The following is a 16,845-nucleotide window of genomic DNA, read 5'->3' as shown; positions in this document are numbered from 1 at the left end:
CACTCCATCTCTTTGTGCCTCAGTTTCTCCATCTGCAAATCAAGATACTTGAGTCTCTTCGTGTCTGCGAAGCAGAAGCAGACACCTGCCCTTCATGAACCAGGTGTTAGCCTTCGCATTTGTATTTCCATTTCCTTCTATTCTTACAGGAAATTAACTCATTCCAATACAATGGCAAAAAGCCATTTCAATGACTACATCTCTCTAAATTACACATATAATACATTAAGAAATTATCTAGGCTTCCCAAGAATTCAACTCTCCTGCAACAGCTACATTACTCTCTTAAGCTTCAGAATCATCTTTAAGCTTTAATGACAGCAGATAATGAAAGCCAGATCTAGCAATTACAGAACTACCCCTCCAACTCCAGGTAACAATCTAGTGAGTTCTCCTCTCAGGCATTTAAATTACTGTCCATTATCCTTGTATGCTTGCATCCAAGCATCTAAAATATATGTGAAAGTAATAAAAGGCTTTTAAATGTGCAGCAAATAATCATGTTTCAGGTATAAAAAACAATCATAATAGATTTACCTGGCCTGGCACAATCGTCTGCGTGAAAAGCTTATTGAGCTCCACAAGCTTGTTTGGGGTGATGTTAAACTTTAATGCTATGCTGTTTATGGTGTCCTGATTTCCAGCCTGAAGAAAGAAAGATTTGAAGCTGAAGATATCATAGTGAACACATTCAGCACACCAGCTGAAATAAAACCATCTAACAGACTGTTTGCAGGGAATGCATTTGAAGATATCAATACATCCTCTTGTGTTTAATATCTTACGTAAATATTGTCTCATAATATACCGTAGACAAAATGGAGAGGTGTTACAGATCTATCTGTCCTTTTCTTATAAAGAGTTCAAAAAACACCACCTTATTTAGAACTCGTCTGGCAAGTGATGAAAGGACAGCTCATTGGAGAGCTCATTACATCTTCAGTAGTCACAGCACATTAGGCATTTGTGCTTTTCCCAGCTGGGACACGTATCTTCGACAGTCACTCTACATGATGGAATGGGGGGTGTAGCCTCCAGTCACGGACCTATCTAGCTCAGACAGAGACTTTCTGGGCAGGACTAATCCTCTGAGCTGCTGCGGCAGCACACTGCCACCCTGCTCTGGCTTAGAGAAGGAGGTCTCATGTCATCTCAGGACCAAGCACGGGTCAACTACTTGATCACCTAAGCAACACTGTGGCATAGAAGGGTTTTTTATACTACCAAAACTGATAGCTCTATTCAACACCCATGGTGCAGAAGTAAAAATAGGACTGATAGCTGCAAGAAGAGGTAGAGGACCTGAGTTGAAAAGTAGTTCAGGATGTAAGGCTAGCTCCCCCAATACAAAGATATTTGGAGCAATCCCTGTTGAGGCAAGTACAGACTGCAGCCAGGAGACACTTAGTGCTTTCAGTTTTATGCCACTGACTCCCTTTTGACCTCAGCAATTTCACTTTCAAAAAGTAGACATGAACAAACCACACATCAATACTTACAGTATATTCTATGGTACCATGGGGTTTCTGAGAAACCATTTTTTTCTCTTTCTTTTCATTGGCTTTGTTTTGATTGTCATCTAAAGAAAAGAAAAAATTACTCAAGTAATTGACTTACAAGATGTTTGTCTATCAATATGTTTTGAAACATCTACCAGATGTGCGAATTGCAGCTCTGAACAAGGACAAGAGAATGCATCAATAATATCTACTAAACCTTGAAATTGCATTGCAAGACAAGTAAAATTTTAGGTAGGTTTAGTAACCAGTCAGGAACTCTGCAGGAGTAACATATACATGATACTGTATCAATACAGAACTGTTCCCATGTTTCTTCTGGGATTCCAACACAGATTCAGTTGTTGGATACAAGTACTTCACCTGATGAGCTGCTATCAAGGCTGAGGTAGAAACTTCAGGATGAGTGCATAATGTGCCAATGAATAGATTGATATTGTATCAGTACAACTGAAACAAACCTAGTTAATCCCTTCACCGCTAGCAAGCCACACTTAAATACAAAGTCCTGCAAAACATGCATACATATACAGCCAAGTGTTAGAAAGCATAAAGCTTCTTCAGAAGACATTTTCCATCAGCTGCACCATGCAAAAACTCATGGCATTTGCAGAAACCCTTGTGGGATCCCAAAGGTAGACACCAGCTCTCAGAAGTGAGCAAGACAGCTATTTTCAATTCTTAATACAGCTGAGGGTGAGCCAAGCTGAGGACTGAGTAGATGCCAGCCGCCCAGTCAGCCCCAGCCCCACAAGGCTCACTCACCCTCCACACCCAGAGCCCAAACCCACGTACCTGGGGGAAGTGAGGATAGCATGTATCCCCAGCTCCAGGAGTGGGGCCTCAGTGTGGAGAGGCCATGCATGGCTGTCCTGTTTGTCCAGCCTGCTTGCCCCCAGCCCCTCGGGAAGGGCCTGCTGCCTCCAGCAGTGTGCTCTAGCCTGGCCGAGACGGGGAGAGAAGAGAAGGCAACACACAGTTGAGCCTGGCCAAAGCAGCAGCCAGGGCCAGGAGTGGTGAAGACACTGAACTCCTGGGGGGCCCCGTTTCTGCTGTCAAAGCTGCCAGCTTCAGAAGGAAATCAGAAAGGACAGGACAGGGAATGGCAATGCAGAGCTTCCGGCTCGTATTCAGGCTTTGCTGCAACCTTTGCTATTTCCAGAGAGCAAGAAGCAGATAGTAAAAAGAAGGGTGAGGACTCGCTTGCCCCACTGTAATGTACACAAAAAGAAAGGAGGGGCCCAGAAGCATGTTGCACCTGACCCTTGTCAGCCCATTTCTACAGTCAGATTAATGCTGAGGGCTGCCTCAGTGTCTTCCAGAGGCTACACAGTCAGACTACAGTCACAGAGACTTCTAAGAGCGCTGTACATACATCGAGGAGTTACTGCAGGCATACGCCATGTGCTGTCTGCAAGGGATGCAGTCAGAAGAACATCATGGTTAGTGATACAATAGAAAGCAAAGATGTTTTTCCTACTACACAATAGAGGCAGACAGCACGCAGGGACTACACACACAATTTAAGTACATATGGGTAGTACACATGGCATAAAGGACATAGGTAAGAAGAGGAAAACAAGTACAATGGTCACTTTTCCCTGATAGTATCATGGAACAGAGCATCACTGAATGACCTCAGACATTTCATTTCTGAGACTGAACACCCACAGTAAAACTTCTAAAATTAGCATTCTTGCTGCTGTTTTTTGACCATTCCTATTTCTACCACTGTCACACTTTTTTCCTCTAATCAAAATCAAGGCAGTCTGTGGTGAAGAATGGAAAAATGGGTAACGACAACATTAGCAAGGTGCAGTATTAAACCATCAGAAACACAAAGCCAACGTGACAGACAAAGAAGTGGTAAATACTGTATTCTTCCTTAAGCCATTATTTATGTACGATATGGAAACAATCCTTCCTAAAAAGCTCTCCCAGCTAACAATGCATGAATTCACACTATTACGTGCTACTCAGGAGATATCACTGCCATTACTCCAGGATAACTAGAGTTGTGTATCACACACGTGCAGGCAAATTACCTAAGCTACCTGCAACCTGTCACTGGAAAGTGACAAGGGTTTATAGGTAGACATCATCCTCTAGTAAATCAATTAATTTATCTGGAAAAAAAAAGTAGACACATTTTCAGATACATTAACGCTTGCTTAGGGCAAAAAACAGTAGGAAACAGTTATTATTATTTCCATCAGTAAGACTGTGGGGTGGAAAGTAAAAAATAAAGTAGCTCAGAGAGATGTAGATAGACACAGAAATATTTTGTACCCATTGAATGTGAAAAAGTTTAAATCTGTGTACAGATGGTAGGAATAACAATATGCAATAAAATTAGTTTCTCTACAGAGCTTATGATGTTTGGTACTAGCTAAACATTTTCTTTCCAAAACTTTGTCTTTGGAAGGCGGGATGGTGACTGAGAGCTGATGACAGCAACCACTATGCCAACATGGGACTAGAAGACCACAAAATACTCCAGTAGAAGTTAAGTTCCTCCTCTACAGCTTACTACCTAAGAGACGATGTTCCTCCCTCTTGCATCTCTCTCCCCCTGTAAAATAGACTGTGTATTTCCAGTCTCCCTAATTGCATTGGCTGCAAATATTGAGAATAAAAAATACCACTCTTTGACAAGTTCTAATCTGAAATACTGTGTTGCAATGAGTCATACACTACACTCTAGTACTCGGCTGACAGGAATGTAGGTGCTTGTTCAGTAGGGCCCCCGACAGAACTGTGGTTCAATACAGAAGAATGAGCTAAATACATATAATTGAAACCCCAAAACTGTACAGACAAAAGAAACAGTTCAGAAGTTTATGCTAAACATACTACAGTCCTCCTTTTGACAACGAAGGTTAAGAACTCCTAAAAAAGCCCAACAATTGGATGGCTTGCTTTTCTTTCATATCTATGTGCAAGAATATATGTTGTATAATCTGTTCAGCTACAGACTAAAAGAAGTAGTCATAGCCTGCAAACCTACCTGTCTTCTGAAACCAGAAGTGATACTGCTTGTTTGGACACTTCTCCCACTTTTTTTTATTTCCCCTTCCTTTTTTAATTCCAACAACAGGTTCTGAACACCATCCTTACACTAAGCATAACTACTTGGCGATTCCTAACCATATCGTATCACTTTGAATAGTGGAAAGTCTTAACTTGCCTGTGGTTTCAATTGTGCTTATAAAGATATTAAATAATTAACTAAAAAATTCAGCACCTTCAGAGGAAAAAAAAAATCCAATAAACCCATTAAATTTCACAGGTACTGCTAAGCACACTTACTGTACAGATAGCAAGGCCAAGCTCACAAATTATGCTTTAAATGAATGGTTACAGCAGATGGGGTGGAAAGTCTGGCAAAGGAAGCAAAACACCAAAATATACTTTTTCTCCAATTCCCTAATCCTCTCTCATTTTTCCTTCAGGAAGTCAAATGTTTTCTGACATGACCTGAAGGCAGCTAGCTCTAGTAGTAGTCCCAAAGGCAAGCAGAATATACACAGGCGTGATGGAGTCCTCACTGACCACTTTCAGACAGAAGTAAATGGAGGAGCTGCACCTTTCCACAATCTTTAAAACAAATGCTACTGGCTAGTTTTTGGACTTAGGCATTTTCCTGCTGATGAAGTGATCCATGGTTCTGCCTCTCAAGTTTTCCTGCACCGTGCATACACTAAGATGGGAACGTACAAGCAAGGAACTGACTAGGTGTTAATGCAAATTTGATCACATTGCATTTTCAGGAAAAGGGCAGAGTGGGTGGACTGAAACTCTCTATGATTTCAGGAAACATGTAAAATAAGAGTTATGTAAAAATAGTAAAATTATTGAGCAATGAGAAGAAGAATGCCAAATGAGAAGAGGCAAGAAAATACAGGCCTATTGAAAGCAGACAGGTCTCGAATGGAATTTTTTCTGCCCTTATTGATACACTTATAATCAAACTCAGGTTCCTAGCAGACTGTTTAGATTTCATTTTGCAATGCTTTGGGAAACCTTACAGAAGAGAGTTACCTAGGAATAATTTGGAAAGCAGCTATTGAAGGAGTATGACAAAGAGGTCAATCAGTTTACCATCCAAAAGACCTTGACTCGTGACAGGAGAATTATACCCTGCAACTATGTAAATAACTAAGTACATAGAACAGGTCAAGAAGCATCAGAATCCCAGGCTGCTCACACCAATGTACAACATGCTACTGCAAGACAATACCATCGACACCAATGCCATAGACTAACCTGCTGCTGGCTGGTATCAGTGCGAGGTTTGTGGTGCTGGAAGTGACAGCTGAACATGCTTGACAGTTCCCAAGCCATCAGCCAGCCTGATGCCTGGTAATGTTAGCAGGAATGCTTAAGCAAACAAGGGGCCAAAGGACTGACCACTTCCCACACTAGGTAAACAAACTCAGGAGTCTGAGAGAATAGAGGCAATGGCATACTTGGACCAAAAGTCCATTTTACTCATTAATCTCCGTCTTACTAAACACACGCGGCATGTAAATAGAGAAATCTTGCCCCTGACTAGCCCTTTTGGCTTCTAGAAATCACGGATTTTCGAGAACAGAGGCACAGCATCCACTAAACTGCCCAGTCCCTTCAAGACCTCCACATCCGTCTTATGGCAATGAACCCCAAAATACCATGATGTGCTATATAAAGTAGTGTTTCCTTTCTTGTACTTCATATCAGATTAATTTCACTGAGCATCTTAACAAATGTTATTTTAAGGGTGAACAAATAAATAGTCCTCATTTACCTTTTTTATACTATTCACAATGTCACAGATTTCCAGCATCTTCTCAGCTTTCTCACTTTTTCAGCTTGGCCAGTACTAGCACACTTTAGACTCTTTCCTCTTTCTCTGATAACACAGCTTGTTCTTCTCATTAGTTTTTTCTTATTCTACTGTATCTTTTTTGAGACAGAGGAAGGCAAATCAATTGCATATTTTAAGATGCAAAAAAAACACATTAATTTGTTTCATGACATCATGAAGAGTTTCCTTAAAACTATAAGATACGAGTCCTATTTTCCACATTACTGAGTACATCACTGCCATTTTAAGACATTCCAGTCTTACTTTTCTATGACAGATTTGCTAGAAGGAATTAAAGTATATTACTACAGTCTAGCGAAGCACCAGTACTAATGAGTGAAAATCTGAAGGTTGTTTACAAGAATCTGAAACAGTAAATTCAGAGAAGAACAGTTACCACTTTGAGTAATCTAATCAGAGTACTGATAAGGAATTAAGCAAACAAGGCTTCCTGGGGTGAGTTCCTTTATGAGTGAATAAAGACTGATACCAACTATCTTGACAGAGATGGAGTTGTACAATAAGTACCACTTAAGTCATTCTAGAGAGACACAGAGACCTAAAGAATATGAAAGTCTTGCTTTCATATTTACAAGTCTGCTTGGGCTTGTAGAGGAGGAAGACAAATCAGTTCATCTGTGCAATTTTTTCCATTTCTGCTTTCTAGTCTGACATTTTAATAACTTTCAGCCATGCTCTTTTGTGCAGAGTTGTATAGGACAATTTAATCCTGTCTCCACAAGCACCTTTCTGGCTCTTCTCACAGCTCCCAAATGGAGCTGAATAGCATTCACGTTAATATTACTTCAAATGAAAAGTCTTCCCTAACCCTAATCTTCCACCCAGTCTAACATTCCAGCACTTCCCAGACACCATGGCAACCTCATTCCCTCCTTTAGTCAGCTGTAGGAGCTGAGGTACACTTCCACAAAAAGGTGCTTTGGTCATCTGATCAGATCTATCTCCCTGAAGAAAAGACAGCAAGTTAGACAAACTTTCCCTGCTCAGGTTTCGGTAGTGGACTGCTACCATGATAAAAGGGAATAAAAAACTGCCAAAACCAAACAAAAAAAAATCCACAATGTCCCATCGTCTCAGGTGTTGGTTTTTCTGTTCTGCTTGCCACATTTCCTACAGCCTCCTACCAAACCCTCACCTTCTGTATATTTTTTTTCTCTACTGAATTGTATCATTTGGCTTCCTCCTTCTCTTGTGCTAAACTCACTTAAAGGCAGCTGTTACTCATCACAACCACACCTGTGCTCCATCAGTGAAACTTCTGACATCAGGGAATAGCAATTCTCTGATCTATACAAATCCAGGTACACAATTCTGGAATATCTAAGTCTTGAACAACTTTTCTCTGTTCTCAGTAAAAATTGACTGTGATTCTCCACTACATTTTCCAAGTAAGTCTTTCAAAGGAATAAAGAGATCACCAGAAAATACAGGGCCCCAATAAAAAATGACAAGTAGTTCAAAGAACTAATACAAAAAAAGGTAGTAACTCCTTCTGCTATAAATGGAAAAGGTATTTTAAGGCACATTTAACTAAGAATTTGGCTACTGATATTCATGCAATATTCATATACTGCAGTTTTTATGTGAAAAAAAACCCTTATATTCCCTCTTTATTTACTCCTCCTCAAAATGTGGCTTTAGTTCCTTTGCAGAGGTACAAAGCAATGCTACATGTTATACATTTAACAGTTTATTAACCACCTGAATATCCTACTAAAGTATGAAACAATCCCATCCCGCCACAGTCAAAGTAACAGAGGATCCATTGCCATTCTTTCCCTGGAGCTGTGTGCAGGTCTGGAGGACAAACAGCATTTGTACTTGGGCAATGGGGTATTTTTGGACAACAGGACATGCAGAAGTACCTGCACACCCAGAAAGCCTTCCAGCTGAGTGAGGGCAAAGGGTCTCTGTGTAGTAGAGTTCCTCCCACCAGAAGGCTTGCAAGAAGACATTGTCCAGGACAGCATTTGAGCACTTAAGGGATGGCACAGGGGGGATGAGTGCCCATCAAGAGTGCCAAGCTCCAGGTAGCTCAGCAACTCTCATGTTTAAGATGGTAAGATGTGCAACTCTGCATTCAAAGTTTTTTTCTACTTAAAAAGCGATATAAGGTAAGATCTAGTTTAAAAGGTCACTGAGGTTTTGAAAGAGGGAAAAAAACACAAGTAAACCCTGTCACTCAGTTTCGGAGGAAGGTAGTTAATACACTCCAATTGTCAAGAGGAAAATTTGACATATTATTGTAAAAAAAAAAACAGTGAGATGCAGTCAGTGCTCTAAATCTCAGCTGGAAAACAACGTACTGAAACCAGAATATTTGTAAAGTGGCACGTCCCCAGAAACACTGAAGGGGGGTGACTAGAAGACTAATTATTCTGAACATTACAGTCAGAAGAAAAGTTCAAAGAGGATGCACAGTGCTCGGAGTAGGGAGGGCACAGAAGACGTCCGGTAAATGGAGAGGGTTCCCAGCATTCACTCTAGGTTCTGTCTGAAGACAGGAAGGGTTCAGATCAACTGATAACCTCATATCAAACAGAAACCAAACCCACTTCTGCAGGTAGAGACCAGTACTTAATAAATAAGTCATGGTGATGTTAGCCAAAGTGCAGCAAGCCTGTAGAGAGAGCTATTCTAGATGCACGTGCCTGGTTTACAGAGACTGAAAAATCCATCCTCTGTTAACAGGGGATGCTGATGGGCAAGACAATCTCTGCCTCCAGCTCCTGTGAAAAGGGAGACCCGTGACTCCCTGGGAGCTCTCACTCACCTTTTTCCAGGTGCAAAGCAGTCTATCTGCAACGTGAGTATCTGGAGTCATAGGAAAGAAGGGAGGAAAGAACACAAAGACAGGGCGTGGGCATGCCCTTGTAGACAAAAATAGGCAAGACAAGACTATTGTGAGAGGCAACAGGTTTCCTACAGAGCAGTGAATATAAGCTGGAAAAATCAGAGAAGTCTTTGGGATCACAAACACACTTTTCAGATCTGACAAGGATCAGGCTTTTCTGCTAAATACACATTAGGAACAAGTTAAGATATGTATCAGCTGGACAGAAGAATAGCTCCCAGCTTCAATGATCTTATCTGTCTTTACCCTTAAGTAAACTGATTATACAAGCTTTTCTTTTGTGCTGGGGGAAAATGTTCTACACTGTGTAAATGTTCTGTATCCAAATCCCCTCTGAGACTGGGTGCACGAGCAAACATCTTCATCTGTCTGTGGATCAAAACAAAAAACACATTCCCATTTGGGCAGAAATGCAACACGCTGAGCCTGTTTTTAAACAGCTAGTTAGATTTCCAGAAATAATTTTGTATGTCCCTAGGGAATGTAATGTATAGATACATAAGTATCCTGAACATCTCTCTAAAGTGACAGAGTGGTTCATGTTTCAAAATGCAAACTGGAAATAGGTAAGAGAAAACAATCTTATTTCTGCTGTCATATTCTGAGGAACAGTTCATATAATTTTTAAATCAAGTCTTCATGATGAAACTGGAATGCTCCTGTAAGCGAAGTTCTTACAGATACAGCAGAATACCACCTTATATGAGGGCAAAACATATACTGAGGCTGAACAAAAACCTAACAGTTGTTAATTGTATTATTAAATCATACACAGCTTTGCTCTTGGAGGAGATGTAACTGATGTTGAGATATCAATCACTGCTTCATTTTGGGTGGGATCTGCATAAGTCCTTAGGTCAGGTTTTCAAAGAGTAATTTAGGACTCCCAAAGTAAGCGCAACCCTCTTGGAAGATTTTGCACTAGAGTATTCTGAACTTTTCGTCCTTAATTTAATAGAACTGTATTAAATTCTAACTGACATACTGTAATATTGTCAAATATGACAAAATGTTTGTCAAAAACATCAAATGCAGGTGTCAAAAAGACTAGTGTCAAAACCAAAAGGGATTGCTCAGATGCTCAACACAAGCTGCACATCTGTAGACTTCTGTGACTTGTCAAAGACTGTGTGAAGGGATCTGGGCAAAGAACATGACTGCTGAAGTAGTCTTACTTCATACTATAAGTAAGGTCAGTATTTTAAAATTCTTAGGAGATACATCATTCGTAAATTTGTATTTGTTCAAGGCAATTCTACAAATGAAAGGCAGAAATAAAAGTGGTACAGAAATAAAAATCCTAAATTGGGTAAAGACATTGTCCTTATGCAAAAGTAGAATACCTTAGGAAAACAGGGCAAGGGGGAGGGAAGAAAAGTGTGATCAGCTCTTAGGAAGTATTTAAGGCACACTAAAAGTAAATGTTCAACATCTTGAGCTCAAAAGCAGTGAATACTTCTTATGTAGAGGAAAGCATTTACAGGATGGACCAAACTCCCCCATATGCAAATACCTGAAGGAAAATGAAAGACTCACACCTCAATAATCATTTGGGTTCAGGGGATGCAATAGAAACAAAACTCACACAGCTAATGAATTTACTTCAGTGAAGATGCAGCAGTCTATTAAGAACAGTTCAGTAGCTTACTTTTAACCATAGCTTACTTGAGGCAGAAAAAAATTCTTCATGTAATGCAGTACAATTATACAAAGATTTCCAGGATCAAAATTCCAAAAGATTTATAAAGTTAGACTACAAAGAAGTGTATGTCTTTTGTGCTCTGGATTCCTTCAATCTTATGTTATTCACCAGTGACAGTGACAATGAATTCTCCAGGGCAGACTCAGGTATAGCTTTGTAAGCAAAATTAATAGTAGACAAGCTGATATCTCCTCACATCACTTTCTACCTTGGACTCCAAATAGCATCTGATCCCCTAGAGAGACTACTCAACTGATTAAAAAAAAAAAAGAGATAACTGGTTATTTTAGTTTGTTGGTCTAGTGAATTGTCTCATTGTACCTTGTGTTTAGATAAATGCCTGTGCTAATTTGTTAGGGGGAAGCATTCACCACACCCCAACCTGCCTAATCCTCCTAGGGCACAGCAGCATTTAATCAAGCTTGGTGTCAGCATGGAGAGTGAGAGAGGGAAGGGAGGGAATGAGCAGGAGGAGACTGAGGGGATGGGAATGAGAAGGGTAGGAGTGTCTGGGGGAAAAAAAAAAAAAATCAGATCCATCACAGCTGAAGCAGTTGTGTGGTACATCCTGATCCTAACTCTATTCTTTCCTTTAGATAAAGACAATTAAAAAAAGACAATTTTCTCTCTTCAGTATCAGTCCTAAGTCTGATATATGTTATTGCAATTCTTTTTCTGAAGGTTGTCCTTAGTTCCTACTGATGATATCTGGATACAAAGATATGTGTGGTAATTTAAGCCTTGCATTCCACAGCCAGGTGTCCTTCTGCACACTCCTGCACATAGACAAAGCACTGGTGAAAGAAAAGAACATCTTACTGCACAAGTGTGACATTTAAAAGGAAATGAACAGAAAACTTTAGATGGGAAAACATTTGCAAGTGCCCTCCCATATTTTGCATACATGATCTAAATGCGCTTAATATTAAAGTGGTGGCCCTGGATAGTCGCAGTGAAATACTGAAATGTCTAACAATATGAAGTGATAATCATTTCTGTGACAGAAGCTTGTTCCCACACACTATGCATGGCTACTTCATAATATCATTAAAATTGACTCTTCCTGACCTAGTTCCAATTTACTACTAATAACTGTCTCCCCACTGCTATTTCACCAACCTCCAATAGCCTATGTAAGATGGACTTGGGTGCATGTTACTCATCCAAGCTATCTACAAGACAGGCCAAAGTCCTACTTCATATTGACACCACTTGAGATTGTTGCAGCTGCCAAATACAACATCTTCAGCTAAGTGCTTTATCCTCCTTCAGAGCAAAAGTTTATAAACCACATGTGTCAGCCACATAAAACATGACCTGTAAGCAATGGATGTCTACTACCTAAGGGCAGATTAAATAGCTACCATCCATGAAGTCTACAGCTACCAGGGAGGTAATAATACAACGTGCAGGTGCATATGCTATCTTCCATCTAAGAAGTGCAAATAACAGCCAAAGCAAAGATGCAGCAATAGAAACTTCAGCATGGGCTGATAACAGCTCACTGTGTACATAATCCAATGTACTCAGCAAGTACTCCAAAGCTGCATTACTATATCCTCCTGATTGTTTGCCAAAAATATGGTCTACCTCCCCACTAACAAAGTGTAAAGTCAGCCTTCCACAGAAATACCAACTTGCATAAGATAATCCAGACCCAGCATCAAGAAACCTCCTCCCCATCCAGACTTCAGCTTTACTCATATAAAATAAACACAACTCAAGATTAGAAGCTGTTCACACCATCTATTGTCTATCTTTGTCTGTCTTCAGTTTCTAGTTCAAGATAATTCAGTCTATCCCAAGACCCCTGTATTAGACAGTCTAAAATACCCTCCTCTCCTTATGTATTTGTGTAGGAAGTAAGGCTGCTTTGGGTGCACTGATAAAGCCAAGTGGAGCCACAGGACAAAATTAATGTTGCACTTTGCCAGATTTATCAGCCAGGTGGCTCTTAGCTGTCTTGCCACATCACAACAGTGACCATGAACTTAAAAGACAAGTCTACATCCAAAAAATAGCGAGGCAAATTGCATGAAAAAATAGAAAAAAGAGTATTTCTTTAAAATCAAGGTGGGGGGGGAAACTACATTTTTAGTTTGATTAAGGCAGTAATAAACTATTTGGTAAGTGCTTTCTTGGATCACGTTTCCCCTCATTATTCACTGCATGTCTAAGTTTTTCTGTCTTAAGTTGGTCTCCTGTAGATGTATACTCAATATGTTAACAACTCAAACTGGATCAAACCACACAGCACAGCTTAAGTATGTCAGTCTTTGAAAGCACTACAGAAACATGATGCATTATTGGGAACCGAAAGAAGAAAGCCACAAGTGTCCTTCAATCAGACAGAGAAGGCTGTTCTCATTTTCTGCCACTTGCCCAGATGAGCTTTTTGGGCACTTGGTATCTTTGTGGTCAGAAACCCAATTCCTATGCAAATTCTAAATGCTGCTTTCAGTTTCTGAAGAAAATTCAGCTAAAGGAAAGGAAGCTTTCACACTTGCCTTTCTTGGGCCTCTGCTGGATGAGGTTCGTTCGGGTTAAGAAACAAAATAGTGAGAATGAGAAAAAGCAAAGACTTCCATTAGGAAACACCAAAAATCCCCAACATACAATTTAAACTGCACATAATCTGGGTCGGGTTTAGGGGTTTTTCCTTTAGAAAAAAACACCAGCTACACTTTTCTGACTAGGCAATGCCTGAACATAAAAACTTTCACATATCTAATTTCTTGATAGTGACAAAAGCTTAATGCACATGACTGTACAGTTCCCTCGAGAAGAGATACATTTGTCCCTCTGGAGCAGTATAGGATTGGGCACAGCTCCACAAGCAGCTTCAACCAACCTACAACAAAGCTGTTACTGAAAGGGGTAACTCCACTGACCTTCTTCCTTCACATGTTACTGCTACTAGCCCTGTACTAGCTGAGGTCACTAGATGCCAGTCTAGGGAAAGCATCTCCTGACTCTGTGCTGGTGATAGCTGAAGGTCCAGACTGGGACCATCCAGCTGGGCTCAGGAGAAGAATGGGAAGGACATTCTATTTTAGCAGCAGCATGGATATCTTAGATTAAACTGTTTATGAAAGCACACCCTGGGAGGGATATGGTGACAATCAGAGATAGTTCCAGGTTTTATATGAAAGTGGAGGTAAAAAAGATTAGTGATTATTTCAAGAGATGAGGAGACGCAGAAAAAGAAGGTTCAGTGAACTTTCACTCACTTTAGGTCTAAGTAGGCTCAGGAGCACTTTGGAGATGGGTGGACAAGAAGCTGTCTACTGGTCTTTCTGTGCTCTGACAGATAGCACTACCTGTGAGGTCTGTTACATTTCAGTACCTAAATACATATACCACAGAAGTACTACCCTGACTATTCCTCTACCTCAGAGACTCACCCAAAGACACTATAGAGTGATGAAAATCAACCTGTCAACACAGCAGGGCTGAGGGAAGGAATACTTAGGCATCACAAAAGATGACATGCTCATTTTAGAAAACTGTTCATCCATTTTGCTGCTTGAACAGGCAGCAGCTGGTCTGGGAAGTTGTGTCATGTAAGTTGATCAAAAACACACTTCAAATCACAAGGCTGTACTGCCTTGTCTAATACTGGGTGACTACAAGCTCACAGGCTAAAACCGTGGATGAATATCACAAGGACTCTAAAGATATGTGACGTTATTTTCACGGACAGAGATGGCAACAGCATCTGATGTGTTGCTGACTGCCAGTACTTCACCACACAGATCCTAAGGAGTGACAGAAAAGCATAATTCAAGTTTATACACAGTAGTGATCTCAAGTGCAACCTGATTAGTCCCATCACAGACACAACAGACTGGAGGAGGCAAGAGGAAACATCTGTGTTGAAAGCTGGGAGTGTTACAAAATAAAAGAGATCAGATAAACTTGGTAGTAGTATTTAAATGCAAGTGAAAGGAGTTCTGCTTTTCAGAGTATGTGGGTTAACTTCCAACAACGTATTTCAAGCACAACCTGAGAAGTTGTTGAAGAAGATCAATTAAAAGCCTGCCTTTAAGAAACAAAGCTTGAGTTACATAGACTCTCTGAGATTCACTCCCTCTGCTTGGAGACCAAAAGAAGTGCATTTGAAACCATATTGCAAATCTCATGTTCTTTTTTGTACTCAATTTATGAATATTTCTGTCTTAAAGAGATAAAAATCCTACAAACGTAAACTGCACATCTTAAACTAAAAAGAATAGGCTTCCCACACAAACTGTGCCTGACCCAAGCAGTCAAGCCACAGAAGTAGGTCAACTAGGTTATCCCAAGGAGAGTATTCTGGGCACTGAATACAGTGGCCAAGGTACCTACGCAACCATTGCTTTGTGCTAGAAATCATCCTTACAATTCTGAAAGTAGATTACTGCAGCAACAACAGCAGAAATGGTAAGACAAAGTTCAGAAGCCAATTACCGCAAGAAGCCAAAAGATGAGGCAAAAATAAGGAGAAAGGAGTGTTATTTTTGTTGGTCTTCAGAACAAGAAGTAATACGGGCACCTCTGTTGTTTTAAGGAAAGAAAACAAGGGCCATATCTGCAAAGTAATGTCTTACAGGGTGAGATTTGGAAACTAAATGACACAAATTATTCCAGAATTTCAGAGCCACTGAAGAGCAACATAAGTGCTAAAAGGAAAGGAAAACATGAGACTACATTGGAGAAACCTCCTGTCAGCAGGATCTGTTCAGCCATTCAAGCACTGCCTCAAGTGATCAATACCATCATACTGGTAGATTATTTCTAACAGTGCCAATACAGTGCTAGCAGATATACTGTACCAAAAAATCTTGGCTGGGGAGAGGGATGCCGGGGGATCCCTTTCTAGAGGATGTCTGAGTCGCACCTCCACCTCCTTGGCCCGGCAATGCCACCCGCCGGCTGCAGGCTGTAACGCAACACCGCAGTTGGATACTAGCCCAGGAGCTCCTTGATCCATCACAGTGCTCTCATCTTCTTCCAATAACTGAAGTATTTAGCCACTCTCTTTCCTACAAAGTCTGGCAGGGAGCACCACCACCTTCAGTTCTCCAAAGCTTTCAGAAACTGCATTACAGTCTTTCCACCAGAGAAAAGGAACTTATTGAGTTAACAAAATCATTCTGATGGGAGTATCAGCCCTTGCGTGAATCTATTAAAGTGAATGACAACATTCATAGTGAAAGAATAAGGGTGTCAACTGTCAGTGTTTACAAGTTCATAAATGCATTCATAAACTTCTAATGAAGGGATATGGTGTGCAAGGAACAAATTATAGTGAGATGTGATGTTACTTTCCAATCTCTTAGAACAATAAAGAAAGAAGGATTTATAGTCCTGTAAAATATGAAAGGGAAATTATTCAGAGTACAAAAGCTTTCATTCTGTTAGACTGACAGGCATGACCCTTTTAGGCTCATAGCATCTTATGACAAGATCTCCATTAAGACACAAAATAACGTATATATACTCTAACAACACAAATGAGAATATGCAAGCCTGTTACTACATTTAATGCGTTTTTCTTTTGACTAGGAAAACTAAGCATTCTGGCAAAGTACAGAGAGCATTTAGAAGAACAATTAGTATTCCTGCATCAGATTTTCTTAAAGTTTTAAACATGAAATCTAAGCTGGGTAATCAGAAACAAACAACCATCAAACAAAACCTCCGAACCCTCGATGCAAACACACATAGAAAAATCATTAACCATACGTAAGAGAGACTATTTTAGTCAGAGCTTCCCAAAAACATGAACTTCTCAGAGACCTCTCTGAGGAGAAAAAGTCTCATGGAAAAAAAACAAAAAAAAGTTGGAGTATACTCATTCATAGTGTTAAATAATGAAAACAACTATATATGCATGGATAATCCCTCTTAGTGAGTTTCATCA

At 40.2% G+C, this 16,845-nt stretch overlaps 1 protein-coding gene across 5 annotated transcripts in view; it reads right to left on the bottom strand.

Annotated features, from left to right (window-relative positions):
- Positions 1-16,845, bottom strand: part of NCOA7 (nuclear receptor coactivator 7) — a 96,275-nt gene that overhangs the window by 24,683 nt on the left and 54,747 nt on the right. For all 5 annotated transcript variants that reach the window (XM_061990622.1, XM_061990619.1, XM_061990624.1 and 2 more), the window contains exons 4-5: positions 1,500-1,579; positions 538-645 (exon numbers count right to left, since the gene is read on the bottom strand). In XM_061990622.1, coding sequence (XP_061846606.1) covers positions 538-645; positions 1,500-1,579 — 188 coding nt within the window. The remainder of the gene's footprint in view (positions 1-537; positions 646-1,499; positions 1,580-16,845) is intronic.

Source organism: Colius striatus, chromosome 2, assembly GCF_028858725.1.
Source record: "Colius striatus isolate bColStr4 chromosome 2, bColStr4.1.hap1, whole genome shotgun sequence".
Lineage (NCBI taxonomy): Eukaryota > Metazoa > Chordata > Aves > Coliiformes > Coliidae > Colius > Colius striatus.
The sequence above is the reverse complement of the archived record's forward strand: the minus strand, read 5'-3'. Positions and strand labels throughout refer to the sequence as shown.